Genomic DNA, 20,498 nt, shown 5'->3' with positions numbered 1-20,498 from the left:
AGCCTGGAGCCTGCTTCAGATTCTGGGTCTCCCTCTCTCTCTGCCCCTCCCCCGTTCATGCTCTGTCTCTCTCTGTCCCAAGAATAAATAAACGTTAAAAAAATTTTTTTTTAATTAAAAAAAAAGGAATTTTAGTTATAATTTAGTCAGAAATTAACAGAACTATTATAGAAACATATAAATGAAGTTATAGAAGTTATGTTATATAAACTATGCTATATCAAACCTTTATGACTTTGTGAGATCCAACAATTTCTCTTAATTTTTGATTAATATAAATCCACTGCAATTAACATGGATTAGTAGAAATGACCCAGTGTGACACTTATCTAACTCCTTCCTCCACTGTGCTGGGAGTTCCAGATCTTTTCCAGCTGTTCTTATATAAACAAATACCAAAATATCTGCTTATTTCAAGTATTCTTTTTGAAACTTGCTTAAGTATGTAATCTCAATAGGGATTTGGATTTACATTTTCTAAACAGTCAGGGATTCAACATGAATGTGAATGATACTTGAATTTAAATTTATGGAATAAGTCACTACCACAGAAAAGCCACACAGTTTCTCTTGGAGGCAACTGCTCTTTTGGGAGAGGCTACCAGAAAAACAAAAACACAAAGTCAGCATGTGGCTCCTCCATTCCTAGGTAGCTAACTTCAGTAGACAACATCTACCAAATCTCCTATCTTTCCACCTTACTCCAACCCAAGTGGAGTAAACAGAGCATGAGATGTATCTCCAAACCTCCCTGCTCCAAGCCCCTGTGGTCAAAACCTCCAACTCTTCACTCTTTACATAAGAGAAGTTTTGTGAGGGGGAAACTTCTGATTCCTTACTTGTCCAGAAATGTCTTTTGCCCTTACATGTAGATGTTCATTTTGTCACTTAGATAATTCTAGTTTCTACTCAGGGATGTAAAGACTACTTTGAATTGTTTTCTAGCAAATAATTTAACATTCAACATGGCAGATGTATGATGGAATCTGATTCCTCTCTTGTACATGAGGGATTTTTTTTGGACTTTGGAAGCTTTGAGATTCTTTTTTATTTGTTTGGGATTCTAAAACTTTTTAAAAATTCATGCATAAGTGACATCTTTTTTCCCTCCAATAATCTAACTCTTTACGAAGTACTCTTTCTTCTGATTCTGGGCCCTAATCTGCTTCCCAGTTTGGAAAACCTATTAGATGAATGTTGAAGTTCTGAATCTAATGCACTTAATTTAACTTATGTTTCTTAGATTTTTATCTCTTTGATTTAAACTATCAGATTATGGAAGAATCCAGTAACCCGTTTTTCTAGCCCAGTATATTTTTTTAAGTTTTAATTTAAATTCCTGTTAGTTAACATACAGTGTAAGTTTCAGGTGTACAGTTTAGTGATGCAACATTCCATGTTACACCAAGTGCTCTCGCCCAATATTTTGACCTTCAGCAGTGTCTACTCCCATATCTGAGCCTTTCACTTGGTTTCTACTTTAAGCCAGTTTTTCACTCCCAGGAATGTTGACTGTTTCTTCAGTCCTGTGTTTCCTACAAATGAATCCTTCCTATTGTACTTCTCATTTGTATTTTTAAAAATCTTTATATACATATTATTCTTCACTTTTTTATGTGAGAGAAATTTGAAAATTCAAGATAAGCAAAAATAACAGATAGAAACACCCATATTTGAGAGTCTCTTATGGTTTGGCTCTCTCCCTAACTCTTTTTTTCCTTCCCCTCCCCCATGGTCTTCTGTTAAGTTTCTCAGGATCCACATAAGAGTGAAATGTATGGTATCTGTCTTTCTCTGTATGACTTATTTCACTTAGCATAACACTCTCCAGTTCCATCCACGTTGCTACAAAAGGCCATATTTCATTCTTTCTCATTGCCAAGTAGTATCCCATTGTGTATATAAACCACAATTTCTTTATCCATGATGGGAGGGTGGGGAGGATGAATGATGGGCATAGAGGAAGGCACCTGTTGAGATGAGCGCTGGGTGTTGTATGGAAACCAATTTGACAATAAATTTCATATTTAAAAAAAAACACCCATTTTTGGGGCGCCTGGATGGCTCAGTAAGTTAAGTGGCCAACTTCGGCTCAGGTCATGATCTCACAGTTTGTGGGTTTAAGCCCTGCATGGGACTTAAGCTCAGAGCTTGGAAACTGCTTCAAATTCTATGTCTCCCTCTCTCTCTCTCTCCCCCTCCCCTGTTCACACTCTGTCTCCCTCTGTCTCTCAAAAATGAATAAACATTTAAATAAAGAAACACCCATATTTGTATCACTCAAAAATAAATACCACAGGATACCCTTTTTTGTGATTTCGATATCTATCCTTTCATATTTCTTAAGCAAATAAGACCATACTGTTCACACTGTCTTAAAACTGCTTTTCGAAATGAATAATATCTTGTAGTGCTCACTTACCCTCCCTCCTCACCTTTCCCCTTAAAAACATGAACACTGCTATAGACATGATGTAATTCCCTTAAAATATTCTCCACAGATTGACTTTCCTCAAACAATTCTCTATTATTGGGAAAAATGTCTTAATATATATATATATATGAATTTTTCACATTTATTTTCTAGCTTTGTTGGAAATGTATATTGATCTATTTACATTTGGGAACAGAATACACACACAAGCATATTCAGAAATCACAAAGTAAACAAGAGGTAAGTAGTATCTTTAACCCTCACTTTTTTTCTTTCAGTGTTCCCTTCTCATTCCCAAATACTTCAGACTTAACGTATTAGGTGGATGTCAGAGCTCAGTGCTCAGTGGGGAGGGCTGCCCTACATGATGGGAGAGGGCTTGAGTGGACGAGTAGGGAGAGAGGTGGGAAAGCAACCCTGAAAAGAACTGTAGAAAAATATATTGTAGGGGCACCTGGTGGCTCAGTCAGTTGAGCATCTGACTTCGGCTCAGATCATGATCTCATGAGTTCAAGCCCAGCATCAGGCTTTGTGCTGACAGCTCAGAGCCTGGAGCTTGCTTCAGACTCTATGTCTCCATCTCTCTCTGACCCTCCCCTGCTCACACTCTTGTCTCTCACTCTCAAAAATAAACATTTTTTTAAAAAATTTTTAAAAAAGAACATATTGTACTATAATCAAACAATGCCATATTATGCAACAATAAAAAAAATTTTTAAATGTGCTGATACAACATGGTTGAATCTCCAAAAAAAAAACATTTTGTTTATACAAAGAAGCCAAATGCTAAAGCAGATATGCTGTATGATTTTTTTTATTGTTTTTGAAGTTTTAAGAAAGGCAATATTAAGCTATGATGATTCATATCAAAATACTGTTTGTTTTTCCTGGAATGAATTGGCTGACAGTAAAGATGAGGGAAATTTTCAGGAGACAAACATGTTCCATATTTTGAGGGAAGTGGTAGTTCTATGAGTGTAAGCATTTGTAAGACTTCATTGGCATGTACATTTCAAATCCATACATTGCATTGCATGCAAATTATATCTCCATAAATTTTATTTTTAAAGAGTCAAATGTACCTCACTGTCTCTAGAGAATATTTATTGAGAATCTTGGTATCCCTTTCACCAGACTGGTAGTGGCTTACATACTAATATTTACGCAATTGCTATTTGTGTCCCTAATTATCTGTCAACTTTGTGTGATATGAAAAAACATGACTTGGACTTGGAAAGAATGTGAAATGGAAAGAAACACCTTTTGAGCACATCCTATGTCTGGGACTGTACAATTGTGTTATTATTTCCATGTTACTTTAGGGAGCCCTAAAGTTTTTGGATGTACAGCCCTAAGTTCCTCAGAGTACAGAGCCCTCCATTTCCGACCTCTTGTTTTCCCCTGCACAGCGCAGCATGTGGCTTCCAGTGTCATTTGAGGTGTGATAGGAGGAAGCCTGTATCTGTGGTTCTTGTTCTCTTAATCAGTTAACTTTGTGAGTTAAACATTGGGATGACCAACATCCCTGAATATCACACAGGAAAGGGATTCTCCCTCCCTGAATAATGTGATTTCAGCCCTTTGCAGGTAGGAAGACGTGAGCATTTTTGACCAAAGCACACCTTAGACTTCCTATCATTTTATATCTTACCCCAGTCCAAAGTCCCCTAGGATTAATTTTATTACCTCTACTTTTCAAAGTAACAGGAAGAGCTGCAGGCAGGCTGTGACTTCCTCATTCGACTCCTTCTAGGAGAGGCATTCACCTGTCAACGCCTCTTGGCAGCTCCATTTGCCCCCCTTCCTAAGTACATTTTCCAATCCAGGGATGGGTTAGAAACCTGCTGCTCCCAGCACCTACAGCCTTTGGATGCTGACCACAAGAACAACCAGGTACCAATTGTCTCTGGAGCTGGGCCTTGTAGTTGCACTGAGGAGATCAGGAGTTTCCAGGAAGCCCCTGGCTCAATCTGGATGTGAGAAAGAAATGTGTGGTGATGTGGAGGTGAGTTTGTGGGAAATATGGATCCCAAAAACAAAAGGGCTTGAGCTCCAGGTCACATGGAGAGAAAACTCCTTTCTCTTTCTAGAGTTAAGCCACAAGTGTATTTGTGGTCAAACAAATAAATAAATGTATGAATGAATCAGTGAATAAATGCAAGAAGAAGGAAGTTAGATCAGCTAAAAGGAGTGGACTAATTTTGTGTCTGCTTTCATTTCTCAAAATGAACTCAAGGTTTTCAATTTCAAGAGAGCTTTGGTGAGAGGATGAGTCCATAGATAAACAAGAGAACCCCCAGGGCACAAGACAATGGTTTATAGTTTCTCTGCTGGAGAAACAGTTGGTTTTCAGAAAGAAGAGAGGGGAGGAAAGCCCATTGGGGAGGGGTTGGAATTGGTAGTGGTCTGTCAGGAATAACAGCCAAAAAACTGTGTATGAAAGTAAATCTTTGAACAGGGGATTTTTTTTTTCCTAAAAGCCTTCTTCCTGCTAACTTACTCACCAGCTTCTCCTACAGAGTGCTTCTTCCTTGTCAGAGTGAATATTTTGTGCTTTTACTTTCTGTTCTGAAGAAGATGGTGGGCTCTCCTGGCTATTATGCTGGCTTCCTCCTTCCTGTCCTCCTTCTCCAGGTGTCTACATGGTACTCAACAGGTCAGTATTCTCCCTCAGGCTTTTTATGTATTGGCTTGTTTTCAATGGCTCTTCTCAGATGATGAAAATACTTGGTCATTCATCAGTCGCCAGTGTATCTCTTCTCAAGGGCAGTCAATATTGGGGGAAAACCGTGACTGTGTTCACACTAACAGAATGCTGGAAAGTTCTGGCCAAGAATGGGAGTGATCTTTGTATCAACACCCCTTATTACTTTGGGTAGACCTTAAAAAACTCATAGCTATATTTATCTAAATCTTTATTGAGTATGGGTGATTTTAGCCTGCTTAATTTTGATGTAATTATCAGTTAAAAACATACTTTATAATGTTCACACTGCCAAGAAAACCCAAGTCTGAGCATAAAGAATTTGGACTCAGGAGCTCTGGGCTCTATCTGGTTATGATGCTTGACAAAAAAATTTTTTTTCTGGGACTTGAGTCCTTCCATAAATACGAAGGTCCCTCAGGAAGTTTTCAGACTCGAGGTTTATAGACAAACCAGGCATGAGTTTACAATAATGATATTTTTTTTTGTTAACATCTCTTTAATTTGATGTCAGTTAGGCAGGGAGTATTAAAATGTTTCATTTATATACATGTTGATTCAGCAATTCTACAAGAATTTATCATAAAGAAAAGCTCTTCCTTGTGTGTACATATATATGTATTAAATGGGGGAACCTGGGTGGCTCAATGGGTTAAGCAACTGACTCTTGATTTCTTCTCAGGTCATGATCTCACAGTGTGGAAATGGAGCCCCAAGTCAGGCTCCATGCTGAATGTGAAGCCTGCTTGGAATTCTTTCTCTCCCTCTCTCTTTGCCCTTCCTCTTGTGTGTGCACATGTGTGCATGGGCACACGTGCTCTCTCTCAAAAAAACAAATCTTAAAAAAAAGAAAAATGCAGTTGGGGCTTTTGTCTCCTCCTCCCTCATTCCCCCAATCTGTCTGATTTTCATGCAGTGTCCGGGTTTTCTGTAAATGGACCGGTTGAGCCAACCGTGGTTCTGCTAGGGACAGATGCCACTCTGCCTTGCCAGCTGTCCCCTGAGCAGAGTGCAACCCACATGGACATCCGGTGGTACCGAGCCCAACTCTCCCCTGCTGTGCTTGTGTACCAGAATGGACAGGAACAAAGTGGGGAGCAAATGCTGGAGTACCGTGGCAGGACAGAGTTGGTGAAGGACTCCATCAGCAAAGGGGGTGTGGCCCTGCTGATCCAACATGTCCGTGCTTCTGATCATGGTCAGTACCGGTGTCATTTTAAGGATGGTCACAGTTCCCAAGAAGCCGTTGTGGAGCTGCATGTTATAGGTATGTCAACTTGGCACAGAAGTGTGCTTCATGATGTAAAGCAAAGAGAAAAATGAGGACATTTGGATTCCTAATGTGGCATTTCTTATGATCTTCCATATATCGCTATTGATATGCTAATTTACCTTGCAGGATATCAGTTTCCTAAACTATACAGTGAGGATATGACTACATACTCTATTCACTTTTAAACACCAAAAAGGGCAATATTTTTAGGGTTGTTTTGGTATCCTAAAAGACTTCAGAAAATAAACTAATATTAATTCAGATTGGTACTGACACCCTCAGACATTAGTAGAATTTTATACATTCAGTAGGAAAAGACAATTTATAGAATTAAACTCCTTCTATAGTTTTAATTGTACCTGTTTTTTCCTATCCGTGAAATGACCCCAAAGCTTTCTTAGTCCAAATATAGTGCAAAGGCATCAAGTTGATTTCAAAAAGGAATCACAGTTTGGCCTAACACTCACTACGAGAGGTTTCTTGACCTCTGAGCTTCAGTTTGCTCATCAGTCTAGTGAGGGCACTTTGGCTTTCAGCCTTAGGGGCTTCTAAACCCCAAGGACCACAGGCCTTAGGAACATGCCTTCTCTCCTCAGGGTTGGGCTCTGTGCCTCATGTTCACATGATGGGGCCTGAGGATGGTGGGATACGAGTACTGTGCTCTGCAGAAGGCTGGTTCCCAAAACCCAGGGTACAGTGGAGTGACATGATGGGTGTGAAGTTACAGTCTCTCACTGAGTCTCACACCCAAGATGAAGATGGGCTCTTCCATGTGGAAGCATCTCTTGTGGTCACAGACAGCTCTCTGGGCAATGTGACCTGTTCCATCCAGAATCCCCTCTCTGGTCAGGAGAAAGTGTCAGCCATCTTCCTCCCAGGTGAGTGAGGCACAAACCCCAAGGCAGAGCTGGGGTGTGGGGAGGGGAGGGAGGGGGGAAACAGAGTTGAGGGAGCCCTGGAGAGAGGGCAGGATAGCCTCTAGGCTAGTCTCACTGTGTCTTCACATGCCTGTGTCAGAGCCCTTCTTCCCCAGGATGTCTCCATGGAAGGCAGCCCTGGTTGGGACAGTCCCTATGCTGGTGCTCCTCCTCACTGGGATGAGCTACATTGGCTGGAGAGAACACCAAGCCAAAGAAAGAGAAGTAAAGAAAAGGAAGAAAGAATCTCAGGAAAGAGATCAGATGGAGAATGAAAAGGAATTGGCACTTAAGGCGAAAGGTAAATTGGAACAGCAGGACAAATCAGATGTTCATGGAACAGCTGGGGGTATAGGATGTATAATGTACATGGGAAAATAAAAGGTTGCCAAGGGACCCCAGGGAAAATAGAGGGTACCAAGAATTCCATAAAGCTGGGAATCCTATGGAAAGGAGAAAACCATGTGGGAAGCTTGGAGATTTGTGGGCAGTGATCATCAGGCCTCTAAGGTGGGGCTCCTGAAACCACACCATGCCCTTCATGCATCTGTACCCAACCTATGCTGCTGTTTCTCCTTGTGGAAATGTCTTCCCCCATCTTCTCCTCCTATTCTTCCTTCGAGAATAAGCTTTTGAAGAACCTAAAAATTCCTACCTTCTCATGAAGCATAGGCCCTCCTTCCTCAGTGACCCCATGACATTTCCCATGTAACTTTTCTTAGCACTTGTTATTTTTAGATTGCCATTTCCTAGCACTTGTCAAGATTATATTGCTAATCCTTCTCACCTACTTAACTATGGACCCTTAAAGGAAGGCCACATGGAATTGATTCAGCTACTCCATGAACTCAAGAGCAGCTAAAACCCAGTTTGATGGATTTTTTATCTCTTCTTTCAGAGAACCTCAAGAAAGAACTTGGTGAGTCTTGCTTCTTCTCATGCCCTGTATAGAATTTGCTCCCCTGTCGACATCTGTTCTGGGTCTCTCACTGAATGTCATTTCTTTCAGAACAGCGAAAGGCACTATACCATTTAGGTAAGCAACTGAGTTTCCCACACCACTCAATGTTTTGATGTCCAACACTTTCTCAGCTCCCTCTCCTCAGAGGGAAAGGCTGAAAGATTTAATAGTGATTGGTGGAAAAAATTAAGGGGGAAGGAGAAGAATGTGAGGCTCTGGATGTCTTGGCTTGCCTTAACTGGATTTGTTCTGTTTTAGTTTGGAAGAAGGCCCTGCTGTATCCTGGTAAGTAACTCTCTGACTTAGCTCTTTCCATGAGCCTCTGATATTCTGAGTATAATAAGCGGAGACATAAACACACACAAGCACACATCCACTTGCAAGTTGTGAAGATTTATTTGGTACCAATCTATAGTATTTTGTATTTGGGAGCTCAAATATTCAATTATTTTTCAGAGCTAAAGAGAAATAACTGTTGACTGGTAAATTCCACATGAATAGAGTAGGACTTGACATAAATTGTTAACGTATCCACAATGGAGAAGGAAGAGAAAGAATTCAGAGTGATTTTGATGAGATTTAAGAAGAATAAAGAATATCCTATATTATATCAGCACTCCTATACTGTGAATAAAGCTCAAAAGAGAAGATAATGTTACATTTCACATTTGGAGAAAAAGATGTTATGATTTTATTTATTTTACCTATAAATAAAGAAAGTAAAGTTCAGTACACAAGAACAAGGTTTAAGTTTGAAAACAATCTCTCAAAATATTTTAATATTATTTGTAAAAATATGTTTATCTGGTAGTAGAGGGAATTGGCTATTTTATATCTTCTAATACCTGTGCCCATGTACTGTATGTGTTTAAGACAGTGTATGTGCATATGTAACACAGAGTTAGACCTCAAAAGCATACTAGGTCATTCGTTAAACATACAGTTGTGCAATTTTTATATGCCAGATATTGTGTTAGATGTTGGTGCATAGCCATGATCTCTGACCATTTAGAACTTGAATGGTCTTAAATTTGGGGTGGGAGGGGTGAGTAAGCTAAGAACCAGGCAAATGCACACAGTCTGGTAAATGCTTTGGTAAGAGAGGATCAAGAAGCCCCTCTCAAAGGCTAAAGTCAGGTAAGCAGTTTCTATTAAAAGCTTTCTTTCCAGAGCTGCTTTAACATGTTCCATGATTCTACAAGAGAGAGCAAAGTATAGTATAGTAGGGATGAGGATATGTGGGTTTTAGCTCCAAATCTATCAGTTAATTACAGCTGAGGAATTCAGTCATTTTTGCTTTCTTTACCTCAGCTTCCTTATTTCTAAGATGAAGAGATTGGAATACATGATCACAGATGTCCTTCTTGACTCACATATTCATTGATTCTGTATATAGAGTACTACCCTTCTTAGAAGAGGGCAGGTCAGTGAGAGACCATCAAGAATTATGGATAAGTTCTTATCTGCCTATTGCCCCAAGACACTAAGAAAATATCCAATCTTTAAATAAAATCATAAATCTTATCATAAGAGAAGTGGCCCCAGGCAGAAGCAGATGTAGTTCTATCCCCCATGAGAAATCTGTCTCTGGAGAAAAATATTAAAAATCTGATTACAAGTATCCAAATAAAAGAGCTTAGTTTAAAAACCTTGGTCATAAATTTAACTCTACTCTGAAGTGGTCATAGGCTGGGAAAACCCTAAAACAAACAAAACAAAACAAAACGAAACAAAACAAAACAAAACAAAATATACAATGACATTTCATAATTTTCATCCTCAGTGAGGAGTGCCACAAAAGTCTTAGGTGCCTAGGGCACTAGACCCTGCTCCAAGTGTTCTCCAGACTTATTTCTGCAGCATCAGCTCAATTGAGGGGATTGTTTCTAATCTGAGACAGCAGGCAGGAAGTACATCCTTTGTCTTGTAGTTTCTGGACACTGCCATTGTTCAAGGGGCTCAGCGGAGGACGGAAAGAGAGCTGAGAAGAGACAGCAGTGATCCAGGAGAGGAAGTGTGTACCTCATCTTCATTCTGTGGGTATGCTTCCATCACAGTCTCAATTTGTATTGCTCTTTTACAGACTGGAGGAAGGAACGGTTCCAGCCTGGTGAGTGGCTCTTTGTTTATTTTTCTGACTCCTTTCCAACCTACCTGAGGGTACCCTGTTTTTCCCTCCTAACATTACCTCCTAGTTGAAAAGACAAAAGTACGATTATTCTGGTAAAGAGAAGCAAGAACGTGAAGATCATTAACTGTTGGCCTGAACTGAAAATTGCTGCTGGGATTAGCTACTCTGGTTGCATTTCTGCTTTTGTATAATGGCCACGCTTTCTCATCTCTGTGTGTGTATGTGCGTGTGGTGGGGGTTCCACTTGGTTCTGAACAGAAATTGTAGCCCCTGTTGAGGAGATCCCCAACTGAGTAACAAGTGCTCAAAATGGTGAGAGTAACTCAACTCTTCTTTTTAAAGAGGTCAGCTGACATGGAGTCTGTTACTAATTGAAGAACATGGTTCTAATTTGTAAAGAACATGGAAAAACACTATTCTCAAGTAAACACTACAAGTCTCAGCTCATTCTGGCACTCTGCCAAGACATTGATAATTACATAGGTAATATAAGAAGAGATAAGTAAATTGCACCCAAGGTGAGAGCACTCCACAGCTCTACCTCCCCCAGTACACACACATTCAGGGGATAGGTGTTCTTTCACTACTTGATCCTGTTTTTCCAAGGTTTCGCTTGCACAACAACTTTCTGAAATATATAATGTTGGCCCTTCCCTTCCCTTTTCTTTACCCTCAGCCACTGTGACTGTAAATCAGGAAATCTTTCATCAGAATAATTCTGACCCAGAGAGAAAAGAGAACTTCAAAGAGGAAACACACGATCTATCTCTCAGGGATAAGCAAGGAGACTGCAACCTTATCACACTGAATCAGGAAGACTTCACCTCAGGAAAACATTACTGGGAAGTGGATGTTAAGGACGCTGATGAGTGGACTCTAGGCATTTATGAGAATCCCACAGACAGCAGGGAGTTATCCAAAGATCTACAAAACAAGAAATTCAGAGTCTTAGAGAAGAAAGGATGTGAATACAGGGCTCTCACCTATTGCCTCCAAAACATTTCTCTGCAAGAGTGTCTCTTGATAAAAAAGTGTCCACAAAAGATTGTGATTTTTTTGGATTATGAGGATAATGACATTTCTTTCTATGACATGATTGAGGGTACCCACATCTTCTCCTTCACCCAGGCAAGTTTCTCTGGGTCACTCTATCCTTACTTCAACCTTAAATCCATGAAGCTCTCCTTATAGGTGTAATATTAAGTGACTTAAAGGAAGAACCCATACTGTGAGGATAATAGCCCATTCTCTGTAAACTCTAGATTGCTAGGGTGTTTTTTTTTAAGTTTGTTTATGTATTTTGAGAGAGAGAGAGAGAGAGTGGGGGAGGGGGATAGAGGGAGGGAGAGAGAGAGAGAATTTCAAACAGGCTCCACACTGTCAATGCAGAGCCCGATGCAGGGCTTGACCTCACGAAGCATGTGAGTGCCAGAAGACCATGACCTTGAGCCAAAGTTAGATGCTTAATCAACTGAGCCACCCAGATTACAGTTCTGATGGGTGACCTCAGGCTCACTGATTATGAGGCCTCTTGGCCTGAAAGTCCATGAGTCCCTGTGACCAGAGTTTCTGAATATATCCAGCAGTGTTTCTGAATTGCAGAGAAGAATCTTTTTGTTGTAGTTGTTATTGTTATAAGTGCTGTTTATTGCTTTATATTTAATATATCACAGACTGATAATTTTCTAAAACAAATTATTGTAAAAATGAAGTCAATAAAAAACAAATGCATACAATTACAAGTTGTAATTATTGTTAGATTCAACATTCTTAAAATTTCTCTGTCAATTTACTCTAAATGTTAGAAATACTCTATTTCTATATTTATCTTGTAAAGAAGTGGTAAGAAACAGTTAATATAGTTCACTGGTGTGTGAACCATACTTTAAGTAACACTTCTAAAGCAGTATTCAAAGGAGTAAAAGTTAGATAAACCTCTTCACATTTCCCATTGCAACACTGAATAAAAGTGACAAAATAGTGCTATTTTCAAATGCTGAAGGAGAAAAGTTAAATTGTAATTTGATGCAAGCTAAGCTATATCTTAAATGCAAGGATAATTTGAGGAAAGAAAAAATAAATATCAATAACAATCCAATTCTAACAAATGTGATGATGTCAACATGATAGCAGTCTGGGAAAACTAATGCAGTGAGAGCATATTGAAGTATTTATCTTATTAAAGAAAGAGAGAGACATTTTATTACTGCTTTGCCCAAGATATTAATAAAGGAAATAACTATATATTTTGGGGAATTCTAAGTATAGACACCAGCAGAGGTAAGGAAAAGGCCTTCTTCTCCTTCCAATCAAAACTGTCATATTAAAATGAAATGACTAGAGGAAACAATAATTAGTGTTTAAATAGGGTAAGAAGAGAATGTGCTCCTGTGAACTATACTGAAAAACCTGGTAAATTCTGTGGATATGGAGTAGAGTACCCAGAAAAGTCTTGTCCCAGTAGCAGGGAATAATTAGACCTAAACTGATCCAATACTGATGAACAAACCTTAAAAGCAAAGCTCAAGAGGATCAAATTATTTACAAGTATCTAACTTTATTCCAGAGCAGAGTTCAAGTTAAAATTCACAGCCAATCAAAAATTATGAGGCTTGGAAAGAAGCAGGAAATCCAACTCATAATGAACAGAAAATCAATAAATTAAAAGTGACATGGAACTGATGAAAGTGTTAGAGATTTAACAGACAAGGAGAGGGGCGCCTGGGTGGCTCAGTCGGCTAAGTGGCCGACTTCAGCTCAGGTCACGATCTTGCAGTTCGTGGGTTCAAGCCCCGTGTCGGGCTCTGTGCTGACAGCTCAGAGCCAGGAGCCTGTTTCAGATTCTGTGTCTCCCTCTCTCTCTGACCCACCCCGTTCATACTCTATCTCTCTCTGTCTTAAAAATAAATAAACGTTAAAAAAAAATAGACAAGGAGATTAAAACAGATGTTGTAACTATATTCCAGATATTTAAAAAGTTCACTGTATTCTAGATATTCAAAAAGTTCACTAGAAATATGCATTTAAAAGAAAGACCCAAATTCAAATTCTTTAGTTGGAAAAGACCATGAATGAGATGAAAATTACATTGGCTATGACTGGCAGCAGATTAACAGTTACAGAAATAAATGATTAGTAAGCTTGACTAAATAAAAATGGAAACGATCCAAAATAAACCGCACATTTTTTAAAGTATTTTTTAAATAGTATCAGTGAGTTGTGGGAAAACTTTAAAGGACCCAATACGAAGGCAATTGAAGTTTTTGAAAAGAAGAGAAGGGAGGACAGAAAAAGGATTTGAGAAAATAAGAGCCAAATATATATTCTAAATTTGATCATTATAAACTCCAGATCTAAAAAGCTGTCCTAGTCTGTTTGGGCTGCTATAACAAAAATACCACAGACTCAGTGACATACAAACTACAGAAATTCATTTTTCATGATTCTGGAGGCTGAGAATTCCAAGATCAAGGTGCCTTTAGATTTGGTGTCTGAGAGCTAGTTGCCTGGTTTGTAGACAGTTGTCTCCTCACTGTGTCTTCACATGGTTGAAGGGATTATGGAGCTTTGTGGGGTCTCCTTTTTAAGGACACTAATGCCATTCATAAAGGCTCCACTTTCATGTTTTAATTGCTTTCCAAAGGTGGAAATACTAAACACCATCATCACTTTGGGGATTAGGCTTCAACCTATGTATTTTGGGAGAACATAAACATTCATTCCATAGCAAAGTTCAATGAACTCAAAGAACAAAAATACAGAGAATACATAGCATATGCAAATCAAATTGCTTAAAATCAGAGATTTAAAGATGCCAAAGTAAAAAAACTAAATTATGTTCAGAAAAGCAAAGATAAAGATGACAACATATTTCTCATTGTAAACAGTGTAAGTGAGAAACATGGAAAAAATATATATCATCAGAATAGCATTTAATACCCAGTGAAAAATTTTCAAAAGCAAATGTGAAATAAAGATGTTTTCATTCATAGACAAGCAAAAAAAAGCAATCATCACCAGCAGACCCACACTACAAGAATGGTAAAAGCAGTCCCTTTAAACAGAAGGAAAATGGTAGCCAATGGAAATTTGTATCTACACAAAGGAATTAAGAGCACCAGAAATGGTATCTGTATAAGGAATTATAAAATGATTTCTTTTTCTTGTTTAAAAGTTTTAAAAGATAAGAGACACTTTAAACAAAAATAATAACAATGAAGAATGGGATTTATAACAGAAGAAAAAATTTAATGTATGACAACAAGAGCACAAAAACCAGGAGGCAGGACATGAAAAAATACTGCTGTAAGTCTCCTACTAGACATGAAGTAGTATTAACAGCATTTGAGGTTAGAACACTGTAAGTTAAAAGTGAATGCTATAAACTGTGAACATTCACTAAAATAACAACAAAAGACAGTTATTAAGCCAGAAATGGAAATAAAATGAATCATTAAAAAATAATCAGCTTGGGGCACCTGGGTGGCTCAGTTGGTTAAACATAGGACTCTTAGTTTTGGCTCAGGTCATGATCTCACAGTCTGTGAGTTTGGGCCCCATATCACGCTCCATGCTGACAGCAAGGGACCTGCTTGGGATTCTGTCTCTCTCCATCTCTCTCTGCCCATCCCCTGCTCACGCGCTCACACTCTCTCTCTCTCAAAATAAAATTAAAGATGTGGTTTATATATATAATGGAATACTACTTGGCAAAAAGAAAGAATGAAATCCTGCCATTTGCAGCAACGTGGATGGAACTGGAGGGTATTATGCTAAGTGAAACAAGTCAGTCAGAGAAATACAAATATCATGTTTCCATTCGTATGCAGAACTTGAGAAACTTAACAAAAGACCATGGGGGAAGGAAAGGGGAAAAATAGTTACAAACAGAGGGAAGGAAGCAAACCATAAGAGACTGTTAAATACAGAAAACAAACTGAGGATTGATGAGGGGTAGGGGAGAGGGGAAAATGGGTGATGGGCATTGAGAAGGGCACTTGTTGGGATGAGCACTGAGTGTTGTATGTAAGCGATGAATCACGAGAATCTACCCCCAAAACCAAGAGCACACTATACACACTGTATGTTAGCCAATTTGGCAATAAATTATATTAATTTTTTTAAATAATCAGCTAACTCAAACAGAAAGAGGAAAAAGTTAATGTAGTATAGATAGAACAAATAGAAGATAAACAAATGATAGACTTGAACCATATCAATAATGACATTAAATACAAAGGCAGATTGTTGGGTTGGTTAAGAAAGTAAATCCCTGGGGCACCTCAGTGAATCAGTTGGTTGGGCATCCGACTACGGCTTGGGTCATGATCTTACAGTTCATGAATTCGAGCCCTGTGTCAGGCTCTGTGATGACAGCTCAGAGCCTGGAGCCTGCTTCAGATTCTGTGTCTCCCTCTCTCTCTGCCCCTCCCCCGCTAATGCTCTGTCTCTCTCTGTCTCTCAAAAATGAATAAACATTAAAAAAAAAATTTTTAAAAAAGAAAATAAATACCCAAATATACGCTGACCACAAGAAAAATAAATATAAAAACACAAATAGGTTAAAATTAAAAGGATGGGAAAAGACATATTATACAAATATTAATGAAAAGATAGCTAGAATGGCTCTATTAACATTAAAGTGGATTACAGAACAAAGAAAGAATATTATCCAGAATAAAGAAGGTCATTCTATAACAATAAAGGGATCAATTCATCAAGAGAACATTACAATACTAAATGTTTAGATAACAATAATCATTTGCAGTAAACATAAACAATACATGATGAATATTATCTAACAGTCATTTAAATTTTATAAATAAAAATCTGATAAAATTAGGAGAAACAGACAAATCCATAAATATAGTCAAAGATTTTAATACCTTTTTCTCAATAATTGATGGAATAAGTAGATTATAAGGACATAGAAGACTTGAATGAAACCACCAACTAACATGACCTAATTGACATTTATACAACATACCACACAGCAAGAGAAAGCACATTCTATTCATATTCATGCAGAATATTTACAAAGAGAGATCATTTTCTGAGCCACAAATTATATCTCAACATATTTAAAAAGATTCACATTGTAGGAAGTATCTTCTCTGTTCACAGTAAAATTAAATTAGAAAGCAACCTGGGAAGATACCTGCAAAAATCCCCACATATTTGGAAACTAAATAACATACTTCTATAAACTTTGGGACAAATAAGAAATAAGAAAGGAAAGGAAGGAAAGGAAATTAGACTTGGAATCTAGAAAACAGTACATGGTGAAACCCCAAGGCCTAGGACAACAGAGGACAGCAGAAGAAGTTAAAGCCATTAGTGTCTATGCTACAGAAAACATTAAATACAGATTAACATAAATCTTCTCACTAAAGGCCTAATTGCTTTAGTTCCTATTACCTCATCCAACATTTATGACTTTCAGCAAAAAATTGCAAGGCATGCCAAAAGGCAAAAACAAAACAAAATAACACACACAAATACACAACAAAAAACAAACAAACAAAAGTCTGAAGAGGCAAATTCAGCATCAGAATGAGACTCAAATATGACAAAGAAGTTGTAATTATCAGACAGGAAACTTAAAATAATTATAAATAAAATGGTAAGGGTTCCAGTGGGGAAAAAAAGAAACATGTAATATAAGCAGGGGTACAGAAATTGTAAAAATAAACCCAATGGAAATGCTAGAAGTAAAAGGTACAGTAACAGATATGAGGAATGAATTTGATGGCATTTTTTTTTTGTCAGTAAACTCAAAATGGCCAAGGAAAAAGTCAGTGAACCTGAAGAGAGGTGAATAGAAATTTCCCAAATAAAATCCAAGAAAAAAGAAAAAAGAACGACTAAAAGAGAACAGAATATCCAATAATTGTGGCACAATATGTGACATCTGTGCAGTTGGAATACCAGAAGGAGAAAAGAGAAAGCAGAAGAAATATTTGAAGTAATAATGGCTGACAGCTCACCAAACATTTTGACAGACACAGAGACACAGATACAGACAGCTCAAAAAACACCCAAAAAAAGGATAAACACTAAAAACATCACATTTAAGCACATTATAGTCAAACTGTATAAAACCAAAGACAAATAGAAAATTTCAAAGGAAGCTACAGGAGAAAAACATATTGTCCATAGGGGAACAAGGGTAAGAATTACAGCTAATTTCTTGTCGGAAACCATGTAAGCAAGAAGAGAGTGAATTACGGGGCGCGTGGGTGGCTCAGTCAGTTAAGCATCCAACTTCAGCTTAGGTCATGTTCTCACAGTCCGTGAGTTCGAGCCCCGCATTGGGCTCTGTGCTGACAGTTCAGAGCCTGGAGCCTGCTTCAGATTCTATGTCTCCCTCTCTCTCTCTGCCCCTCCCCTGCTCATGCTCATGCTCTGTCTCAAAAATAAAAACATTTAAAAAATTAAAAAAAAAAAAGAGAGAGAGAGTGAATTGGAATCTTTCAGTGGAGTGGAATGAATTATATATCCAGCAAAAACAGTGTGCTAAGTAAAAAAAGCCAGACACAAGAGGTCACAAATGGTACAGTGCAATTTATATGAAATATATGGAATGGCTCAGACAAGAAGCAGAGTACTGGTTTCGAGGGATGAAAAGAGGAAGTAATGAAGACTGACTGCTTCGTGAGTAGGAAGTCCCCTTCAGGAGACTGTGATTTTCCCAGGTGATCAGATTGTTTTTCTGAAAGAGCATATTTGTACTCATGTTGACTAGCTGCTGTTCTACATCATATTGTTATTCCTTCTGATAGTGATTCTAGGGTTAATGATGGAACCATCTCAGAACAATTACAGATTTTTAGTGGTTTTATAATGTCTTCTAAATCATGTAATCTAATTTGAGTCAGATGCTAATGTTAATGAGATACTGTAGTAGTAACTGCTATTTTTCTAACTGACTGAAATCTTAAAGCCTGCATACCTCTTCTTAAAGTGGTGAGTGTGCAAAATCTGGAGTTCCTCTGCTGTTTCTTTATATAGGTAGATAGGGCTGTCAATTATTTCCTATTTAGATGTATTGACTTTCATCCATATTTAAATACACAGGTCATTAACTTATTATAATTTGACTATTTATACTACTATTTATTTACGTATGTATGTATGTATTTATTTATTTGAGAGAGAGAAAGAGTGTGTGAGCAGGGGAGAGGGGCAGAAGGAGAGAGAGACAGAGAAAGAGAGAGAATCTTAAGCAGGCCCCAGGCCCAGCACAGAGCCTGACATGGGGCTCGATCCCACTACCCTGAGGTCATAACGTGAGCCGAAATCAAGAGACAGATGCTTAACTGGCTGAGCCACCCAGGTGCCCCTATTTACATTACTTTCAACTTAATGGAGTATAAATAAAACTTCCAGAGCACACATGAGGTGGATATTGGATACATAGATTAAGATTTGGGGTGGGCTTTCTGGGGGTTATATGTAGAACTCACATATTTAATATTCATTGTTTTAAATGACCAATGCTAGTATGAGAAGAATGCAGCGCCAATACTTGGACTATTTTTAAACTAGTGTAATAACCCTAGTCATACTGTTCAATGTTTGCTTTTTAAAATAAGTAGTTACAATTAAGTGTTCTAACTCTTGCATTTCAAAAAAGCTGGTCTTTACTTTCAGTTATCTGTTAGTTCTTTCTTTTTTTTAAGTTTATTCATTTTTGAGAGAGAAAGAGAAAGAGTGAGCAGGGGAGGGGCAGAGAGAGGGAGACACAGAATACAGAGCGGGGTCCAGGCTCTGAGCTGTCAGCACAGAGCCCAACTCAGGGCTTGAACTCACAAACAGTGAGATCATGACCTGAGCCAAAGTCAGATGTTTAAGTGACTGAGCCACCCAGGCGCCCCAATTGTCTGTTAGTTCTGTTTAAGAGGGATGTTAAAAACTTTGAGTCTGAAAGAATTCTCAACCAAATTTAGTCTTGTCTCTCATCTTGATTAGATTAATTCCATAATGATTCAGTCCACAATAGCTCAGAGGGATGAATAATTTGCCTTAATAAATTACTTTGTTGTTTACTCAACACTTTGACTGGGAGTTGTCAGACCCAGACTGTCAGTTACTCAAGGGGCAAGAACCATATCTTCTCCAAGCTGTGTAAATGTTCTGAGGTGCTTGGCAGCATTCTGTACCCTGTGGGGTACTCAGTACCTTCTGCTTGATGTTGCTCACAAGACTGAAAAACTAATCCCATAAAGTACCTACTATTAAAATGTAGCAAAACTGAAAAAAAAAAAAAAAGATTTACAGACAAACAAAAAACAAAGGAATTCACTGTTAGTATACTTGGCCTGCCAAAAAAAATGTGAAAAGGAGTTTTTCAGGCAGGAAGAAAAAAATGACATAGATCAGAAAATTACATCTGCATAAAAAAAGAAAGGTCAGGGGCACCCAGGTGGCTCAGGCACCTGAGTATTGGGGTTGAATGTCTGACTTCTGCTCAGGTCATGACCTCGAGGTTTCTGAGTTTGAGCTCTGCATTGGGCTCTGTACTGACATCCCAGAGTCTAGAGCCTGTGTTGGATTCTGTGTCACCCCCTTTCTCTGCCCCTCCTATGCTCATGCTGTCTCTCTCTCTCTCAAAAATAAACAAGCATTAAAGAAAATTTTTAATGAAAATAAAATTAAACCTTCTTTTTTTCTTATTATTAACAGATATAAAATATAACTGCTCAAAGCAATAATAACAGTGTTTTGGGTGATTATAGTATATGGATAAATAAAATGAGTGACAGCAATATCACAAGGTATAGGAAAGAGGATTTGGGAGTACTCTATTACAAAATATTCACATTGTACATGAAGTGATATAGTGTTATTTGAGGTGAGCTTAGATTATTTAAAAATATATATGTTAAGCTTCAGGTAAATCCCTAAAAGGTTTAAAGGAGGTATAAATGATATGCTAAAGGAGACAGTAAAATGCAATCATTTAAAAAGTTCTGTTAAAACCAGAAAAGGCAGAAAAAGGGAAAGGGAGATAAAATAAAAGAAAAATGCAATGAATAGGAAACAGTTACAAAGATAGTAGATACTAATCTGACTATAT

General features: G+C 38.1%; 1 protein-coding gene across 1 annotated transcript; it reads left to right on the top strand.

Annotated features, from left to right (window-relative positions):
• The first annotated feature begins 4,799 nt into the window (after positions 1–4,799).
• LOC101081137 (butyrophilin-like protein 1) lies at positions 4,800–12,159 on the top strand. The gene is made up of 9 exons (XM_045057364.1): positions 4,800–5,090; positions 6,055–6,405; positions 7,008–7,289; positions 7,429–7,629; positions 8,227–8,247; positions 8,338–8,364; positions 8,548–8,574; positions 10,373–10,399; positions 11,097–12,159. Exons 1-9 carry the CDS (start codon positions 5,012–5,014, stop codon positions 11,609–11,611), a joined length of 1,530 nt encoding a protein of 509 aa, XP_044913299.1. The 5' UTR covers positions 4,800–5,011; the 3' UTR covers positions 11,612–12,159.
• The last annotated feature ends 8,339 nt before the right edge of the window (positions 12,160–20,498 follow it).

The sequence above is a fragment of the Felis catus genome, chromosome B2 (genome assembly GCF_018350175.1).
Source record: "Felis catus isolate Fca126 chromosome B2, F.catus_Fca126_mat1.0, whole genome shotgun sequence".
NCBI lineage: Eukaryota > Metazoa > Chordata > Mammalia > Carnivora > Felidae > Felis > Felis catus.
The sequence above is the reverse complement of the archived record's forward strand: the minus strand, read 5'-3'. Positions and strand labels throughout refer to the sequence as shown.

Excerpts from the sequence above, each read along its gene's own strand:
- LOC101081137 (XM_045057364.1), top strand. The coding sequence starts at position 5,012 with ATGGTGGGCTCTCCTGGCTATTATGCTGGCTTCCTCCTTCCTGTCCTC. Across the intron at positions 8,365-8,547 it reads AAAGGCACTATACCATTTAG|TTTGGAAGAAGGCCCTGCTG; the intron begins GTAAGCAACTGA and ends GTTCTGTTTTAG. Across the intron at positions 8,575-10,372 it reads GAAGGCCCTGCTGTATCCTG|ACTGGAGGAAGGAACGGTTC; the intron begins GTAAGTAACTCT and ends GCTCTTTTACAG.